The sequence below is a fragment of the Musca vetustissima genome, unplaced genomic scaffold, assembly GCF_032173495.1.
Source record: "Musca vetustissima isolate MV318-11 ecotype Yass unplaced genomic scaffold, APGP_CSIRO_Mvet_v1 utg10980, whole genome shotgun sequence".
In the NCBI taxonomy this organism is placed as follows: Eukaryota; Metazoa; Arthropoda; class Insecta; order Diptera; family Muscidae; genus Musca; species Musca vetustissima.
The window spans coordinates 92,753-101,378 of NW_026875669.1; the positions used below are offsets into that span (position 1 = coordinate 92,753).

The window sequence follows — 8,626 nt, forward strand, 5'->3', positions numbered from 1 at the left end:
AATGTTTTTCTGATTTACATGAATTTGTCACATTGTTCCCAAACGACTTTAAATCTATCCGAATGAAACTTAGCTTGTGCATGGATTGATGTTAGTCGGTTCACTTATAGATAAAGATCACATATTTAAATTCGTTCAATGTTGTTTCGAAAAGGCGACATCTGTTAGTATACACATGTAGGATATACCCAAATTGGTGATAGGTATCATATAGTCGGCCCAGTCCGACCATACTACTTTCCTTGCTGTTTTTTATACCCTCCACCATAGTATGGAGGGTATATTAATTTTGTCATTCTGTTTGTAACTAACTCATCGAGATATTCATTTCCATTTGATCAGGGTAAAATTCTAAGACGATCTAGCCACGTCCGTCCGTCCGTCCGTTGTAATCACGCTATCTTCTGAAGGAATTGAGATAGGGTTGTCTTTTGTCTGCAGGCAGGTCAAGTTCGATGATGGGATATATCGGTCCACGTTTAGGCATAGCTCCCATATAACAGTACCCCCTAATTTTCGATATTTTGGGGTTCTTGAGCGCGTTTTTCAACCGAAGACGTTGGAATTTGGTACATTGGGTTCTTATTGGGTACTAAATGTACCTACAAAAAATTATAAATATAGGTCCACATTTACTGGTAGCCTCCATATGACGGTACCTCCTAATTTTCGGTATTTTGGGGGTTTGATCGTATTTTTCCACCGAATTGGCTGTAATTTAGTATTTCGAGTTCTTAATAGGTACCAAATCTCTCCACAAAAAATTATAATATAGGTCAATTTTTTCGGATATCCCCCATATGCGGGTATCGCAATTTTCGGTATTTTGGGGTGCTTGAGCGCGTTGTTCAACCGAATTTTCTGCAACTTTGTATTTTGTAGTCGTATATGGTAACAAATCTCCCTACCAAAAAAATATTAATATTCGCCCCCTTTTTGGGGTAGTCCCCATATAACCCCCTTTTTATATTAAAATAGTTATCTGATTATTTGCGCGTTTTGAGTTTGGTTCTATAACTCTTTTGTAATCATTTCACCTGCGGAGGATAGAGAAATAAAAAATTAGAACGTAAAGTTCGATAATGAACTATGGCCACATTTAGACCTAGCCCCTGATTGAATTCCAGAAGGAGTGGTACCTGTCAATATAACTATGGTGGAGGGTATCCAAAGTTCGGCCCGGCCGAACTCACCGCTTTTTCACTTGTTGTTTGTTTAAAGGATGTACCAAAGAGCCTATGTTTGTTTATGTCAGAAATGTCCGATTTTATGTAAATGGTGTACCAAACACCCATTATTTATCCGATTGAGACGAAATTTAGCATTTAGCGTTTGAATTGAATCTAAATTGTATATATCTTAAGTGATGAAGGGTATCACATAGTCCATCCCTTTTCGACTTTACAATTTCCCCGACTGGTTACATTGTAATTTCCCAAAAATTCCCATACCAATTATCCTACAGGAAATGCGTTATCTATTGCCTTTGTCTAATAGTCGCAGCATACACTGTGTATATGCATATGTGGTTGTTGTACACGTTTTGTTTCGCCATTCTGTGCAAGATTGCCAGTGGCATCAGTTATGATGCTATTCCTGACTTTTTGGCTTTCTAAAGGGGCACTGCAACCATAGCCACCAAACACCACAGTAATGCTGTACCAGTATTCTATTCTTGTTTTGTTCCTCGTGCGTTTTTTGTTGTATCGCTCGGTGTTGGTTGTAGTTGTTGCTGTTGGTGCGTTACTGCTGCATTGCATATTGTCGCTGACAAGTATGAATTACATCCACACTACAGATTAATTGCTGCTAATTAACAGAATTTTGTTGAAATTGCAACGACAAGGCGAACAAAAAACAAGACATAAACACAACAACAACAGCAATGACAAAAATGCGTACGCTGTGGCATCCTTGCCGCATTCATTGTGGATCCATGATAGTTATGGCATTGTTTATTCCCCCAGCTGCTGGTTGAGTTTTTTTTTTCGCTTAGTGGAGTTTCAGTGCTATGCTGGATATGTGCACAAAAAAAAAACAGGAACAACAGCACCAGCAGCCGCACCAACAGCTTCTGTTTGCGTTGTAGTTAAGTATGAATGACTTGTAATTGTCACCAGGACCATGACAAAGGAGAGTAGTAATTTTGTTCTATGTGTGTGTTTTTCAACTTCTGTTCCTCTTTTTTGTCCCCTCATTTTTAGTTATGCGTAGCAGCATTACATTTCTAATACTTCGTTTTTTTATTGCTATATACGAGTATATTTTTTCATTATTTATTTTGTCCTCGTAGATTGTTTGCAACAAATTACAGAGCAAACATATGTGGTAGGGTTGACCTCACATCGTTACTGATGCTGGAAGCAACATCAGTTTATTTTCCGCATTGAATGAACGAGGGAAATGAAATGAAATGATGTATGAAGTAACAATGTTAAAGATAAATAAAATATATAATAAATTTAAACGATAATAGTACGTGCGATATTAACTGGCGTTTTTCAAATCGTAGTTGTTATTGTTGGCCCATTTTCAATTTAAGTTTTTAAATTGTATGTTCGTTAATCAAATATATGTATGTTTTAACAGTATTGTCAATTTTTAATATTGTGATAGAATATCCACCAAATTTCAAAATTTCCATAAAAGTTAATTTGCATGAAAACCGTCTAGTGGACTCTTAAATTATCTAAAATTGCAGCCCGTAGAAAACAAAATTCCAACTTACAGACACACGGGTTAGAAAATCGGGCTAGGACCTAAAAAATACCGTACAAATTTAACAATTAAATACATGTCGAAATTCTTTAAATTCCGAAAATTAGGTTACCGTTATACGGGATCTATGTGAAAAGGTGGACTGATATTGGGTTATACAACTTCCACAATACTACTAAAATATAGAAAAATACCCCTGAATCTAGAAATTAACAATTAAGGGAAGTAGTAAATTCGGACTGGGTTAACTATATGGCACCCTTCACACCTTCATTGGATATATCGCCTTTTCAGAGAAACCTTGACATACCATTGAACGAACTTAAATATGTTATGTATATCTATTAGTGAACCGAGTGAACATCACGCTATTCGATATACGGCACTATTCAAAATTTAATCTCAATCAGACACCCATTCGAAATAAATATGAAAGCTATGCATCTATACCAATTTCACGCAATAACGTCATTGTAGTCTCAACTTGATACGTTGTGCAAAATTTTATGTCAATCGGAGAAATATTAGGAGTTTGGCGCACCACATACATAAAATCGGACGAAAATATATATGGAAGCTATATCTGAATCTGAGCCGATTTTAACAAAACTTACCACAGATCAATGTATATTTACTTCAGTACATTAAACAAAATTGTGTACCAATTGGTCACACTTTGGGTCTTTAGTGCACAGTTTACATAAAATCGGAAGAAAATATATATATCTAAGCTATGCTATATTTAAATCGGAATTTTCACGAAACATAATATACACACACACACACAATACTATAGACTTAATTCAGTACGTTATTCAAAATTCCGTGCAAATCAAATGACTTTTTCGCACATTTACCATAAATCGGACGGAAATATATATGGGATCTATATCTAAATCTGAATCGATTTTCAGTACGCTATGAGAAGTTTCGTGCAAATCGAAAAATATACGGGGTCTTTGGTACACGATTTATATTCAATCGGCCGAAAATATATATGGGAGCTATATCTTAATCTCCACCAATTTTCACGAAACTTAACACATATCATTCCAGACTCCATTCAGTACGCTATTTAAAATTTCGTGCATATCAAATGACTTTTTTGAACCATTTACATTAAATCGGACGAACATTTATATGGGAGCTATGTCTACATCTGAACCGATTTTCACCAAACTTAGCACACATCATTTCAGAGTCAATTCAGTACGCTATGCCAATTTTGGTGTACATCGAAGGATATATATCACTCTAGACTTAAATTAGTACCCTATGTAAAATTTCTTGCAAATCGAAGGATATATAGGTACTTTGGTACACAATTTACATTAAATCGGACGAAAATATATATGGGAGCTATATCTAAATCTGGACCGATTATCAGGAAACTTAACATACATAATTCTGGACCTAATTCAGTACGCTGTGCCAAATCGGACGAAAATATATATGGGAGCTATATCTAAAGCTGGTCCGATTTTCAGAAAACTTAACACACTTCATTCTAGACCTAATTCACTACGCTATGCCAAATGTCGTGAAAATCGAAACATACGTAGGGGCTTTGTTACACCATTTACGCTAGCTATTTCGGAACTATTTCTAAATCTGAACCGATTTTCAGGAATCTTAGCACACATCATTCCAGGCCTAATTCAGTACGCTGTGCCAAATTTCGTGCAAATTGAAACATATATAGGTACTTTGGTGCACCAATTACCTTAAATCGGACGAAAATATATATGGGAGCTATATCTAAATCTGAACCGATTTTTCCCAATTTCAAAAGAGTTCGTCCTTGGGCCAAATAAGTGAGCTGTGCCAAATTTCATCCAATTCGAATAAAAAAATGCGACCTGTACTTTGTTTACAATTTAACATAGACAAACAGACGGACAGACGGACGGACAGACATGCATAAACCGACTTAAAAAGTGTTTTTATGCTTATTTCCAAAAAGGACCATGTGTCTATGTCGTTTCCTTTTGCTTGTTACAAACATATGCACAAAGACATAATACCCTGTACCACAGAGTGGTGAAGGGTATACAAATTATATATTCTCCATTATGAAAGCCTTGGCTATCCATTATGAAAGCCTTGGCTATATAACTATAAGTAGCTTTTGAAATTTCTTTTTCTAAACAAAAATAAAAAATAATTTAATTCTACAATAATTAAAAAGCACAAAAAGCACAAAAAATCAATGGAAGGGACCACTCAATTCTTACGTATTATTATCGATGGTTTTTAGCAGGATTATAAAATATAAAAATAATTTAAATAAAAATAATTTAATTCTACAACAATTCTTAAACACAAAAATGTCTATGTATAGTATATAATAAATATTCGATCGTGAGTTATATGAATTGAAGTCTCTTGTGGTAACGTATGAAGGTGTTTTTCCATTTTAGCAAGGACTCATATGGACCTCCATTTCACCAAAATGGAAAGCTTCAAGAGCGGATATTATGCTGTAATGCACGACCATCCGGCTGGTAACCTCTAAATTGTTTGTAATTTGATTAATTAAAGAAGAATTTAACAATTTTGCTAACCGCTAACAAACAGTTCAATAATCTCTCGATATTCCCTACACAAATCCAATTAGAGTATTCATTAATAAAACATCATTCAATTTGAAGAGCTACATAAATTATCCATTCATAGCACTCTTCATTAATTTGCCATTTATAATCTTTCAATTACAGCGAATCGACCCATTTCGTGGCGTAAGAGAAAGACCATTAGCAGCATCAGCAGCAGCAACAGAATCTCCGTCACATTAACTTGGTTGGTTGATTGGTTTGATTTGTTGTAAATGCCAATCAAACTTAACCAAAATTGGTTAAATTCAACATCCTGTCATCGTTGAGTTAACGGGACAGGCAAAACGTCAGCAACGTTTTGACGTTGCCATTAACGGATAACACAGCCCTTCCAACAATAAAAATGTACCATGGAGGCTTGTTTAGGTTTAGGCAGAAATCAACGTTCAAACAAATCACAAAAAGATTTGAAATTACAACAACAGCAGCAACAACAAAAGGAGCAATCAGCGACAGGACTTCATCATCCTCATCAATTTCATCATCAACATCATGGCCAGAAATTGCAACAGCCGGTAACAAATCAGAATTATTATACGACACAACAGCAGCAACAACAACCGCATCAACAGAGACAACATTTAATTACAAGGAATCAGCAGCAACAACAACAACACCAACAGCAATTCACGGGTTCCACAAATGTGGGAAGTGGAGGAGGCGGTGGGAGTATAGCCACTGGCGGAGATGTGAAACAAAAGCCGCCACAAACACCACACCATCAGCAACAGCAACATCACTTCGAACCGCAGCAGCAGCTTCAACATGGTCAAAATGTAAGGCAAATCATTTCAAAGGCAACAACCGTTGCAGCAACACCATCCGCGCCAACAACAGTTAGAACAATGCCAAAATACAAAAACGCTCCCTCGTCCCCGCCATTTGAAGATTCGGTCCCACCACCACCCGCCAATACAATACAAGTTGATGTCACAACCACCCATCCATCGAGCACGAGTCCCACCTCAAATGTCAGTTCAGCGGCGACAAATAAAAGTTGTCGAAAAATTAGTGGCAGGCATGTCCAACAACAGTCACATCAGCACCACCACCATCATCAGGTACAGCAGCAACACCTTCATCAGCAACAATATCAGTCAACGATGCCCGCAGATTTAGATGCCATAGAAATTTGTGCGGAACCGGAGCCAACGCTGGCCATCTCCTTTAAAGCCGGTGGAGGAGGTGCTGGCATGGTACGGCACACCAAAACTTTGGGAAGACTCAATCAGACACATAGTATGGAAGAACAGTGGTCGAATATACCGCAGACAACATCGATGCAATTGCTGCAACTTCAGCAGCATCAACAGCAGCAACAACAACAGCAACATCATGATTATTCATATGCATATTATGAGCCAGGAGCCGCCATGCGTCACACAAACATACCCAACTCCCAGGCCATACCGGACGACGAGGATTTGACGCCAGCTCCCCCCAACTCCATTCGGGCCTTGCTGTCCAAAGGAAAGAAAAATAAAATATTGGTATCACCCGCCACAAGGCAATCGTATCAGGTCCGTCTGACTCAGCAACACCAAAAGCAATTTGCCAATCAGGCTGCAGCAGGGGCGACAGCAGCAGCAACACCTTCTGCCGCAATCGCGGGGGCTGCAACAGGTGCCAGCAATATTTCCACACCCGAAAACTTCTATGAGGAAATCTCCGCCTCGTCGACCTCATCCTCCTCCAATTCGATGACTAGCCATCGCCAATTACGTTCCACTTCCCATTCGGCAGGTTCGCTGACACAACAGCTGGTTGAAGAGGAATTAAGAAGAGTACAAAATAGACATCATAAGATATTAGGCGAGTTGAATTTATCGGTTGAGGCCATGCTAATGCCCGAAAGTCCACCCAATACCAGTCCCACCGGTAGCAATAGTAATTCCGTGGCCAACAGTGGGCCCAAGGAGCAACCAACAGCTCCCACAGTCAGTGTTACCTCGGCATCGGGCCAACCATTAAGGCTCACCTCATCATCGGCTGATAATATCTGTGATCCTGTTCTTGTAGCGGCAACAGCAACATCTGTGGCACCGCTCTCCAGCTCCGCAACAATAGCTGCAGGCCTCTTACAAACCGGATGCATGGCAGCCACAGACTTGGACAGTGGTTTTAGTGGCAGCAGTGGTGCCAGTTACATTGGTTCGCTGCGTCTACACAAAACCAATGCCTTGATGAATTCACGCACTGCCCAACAATCTGCAACGACGTCTGGCCCCGCGGCAGTCACACAAAAATCCCAACAACAACAAAGTGCCTTTGCCTATGCCACACAAAGTTGTCGCTCCTTTCAGAGGGCGAATACATGCATCGACACCAATGCTTCGTCGCGTTCACACTCTTCGGCTATAAAGCATTTGCCTCAGGTGCATTTGGCCGGTAAACACACACTGTCACACCAACATGGCTATCTGGCCGATTCGACGGTCATGGGAAACGATGATGACGAAGACGTTGCCCTGAATGCATCGGGGTTTTTTACGCGTGCTGCCTGTGGTCGACGTATTTTAAATTGTGCCAAAATAAGAGCGGCCGAAGATCCCGGCCCAGTGGTTGTAGTTGAATCGAAAGCTCGTAGTTTTTGGAATCGCAAAGGATGGCGCAAATTTCCTGGTTTCTCAACATCGACGTCCAGCATAAATGATACGGGTTTAACAACAGGTAAGTGATTTCATTGTTGTATTTATAAATTATGTGTTTTTGGTTGTTTTTCGTTATTCTTCGAAAGTGCCTTTTTTCCATGGAGGTTATCGTGACGATATTTTTGGGATTCTCCTCCATCTCCTTTGTTGCCGTGTTTTTTTCTCTGTTTTGGCTTGCCAAAAAACCTAATTGTTTTTTAAGTATGAACACATAAATAATTTATGATCTCTGGTTATTTAATGCTGTGGCATAACACGGCGAAAGCTTTCCTTCCATGGGTAGGTTTCATAAATCATGAAAATGCTTTTAATTCCATTAACCCAATTTTTTTAAAAAGATACACAATTGGTATACGAAAATAAAATTTTGTAATTGAATCTGTGTGATGACAATGGACAAAAGGGAACAAATTTAAAAAAATAATCTCTACCAGCAGAATGACTAATTTTTTTCTATGGAAGCAAAAATTCTCATGACTGACTGATTTCATGATGACTGATGACTGATTTTTTTGTTGCTATAGAAAATATTTCCCAGTTCCTAACATCTAACAATTTCCTATTTAAAATTATTTCTCAATTCCAGAGGACAGATTTTTTTCATATAGCTCTTCAGGATAGATTGTTTCTTAATCAGAACAG

General features: G+C 38.5%; 1 protein-coding gene across 1 annotated transcript; it reads left to right on the plus strand.

The window, feature by feature from the left end:
- Positions 1 to 5,672: 5,672 nt before the first annotated feature.
- LOC133338194 (G-box-binding factor-like) lies at positions 5,673 to 8,003 on the plus strand (the record flags this gene model as incomplete). Its single annotated transcript, XM_061546378.1, has 1 exon — positions 5,673 to 8,003. A coding segment is annotated over exon 1 (2,320 nt), but the record flags the coding sequence as incomplete, so codon positions are not given.
- Between the last annotated feature and the right edge of the window lie 623 nt (positions 8,004 to 8,626).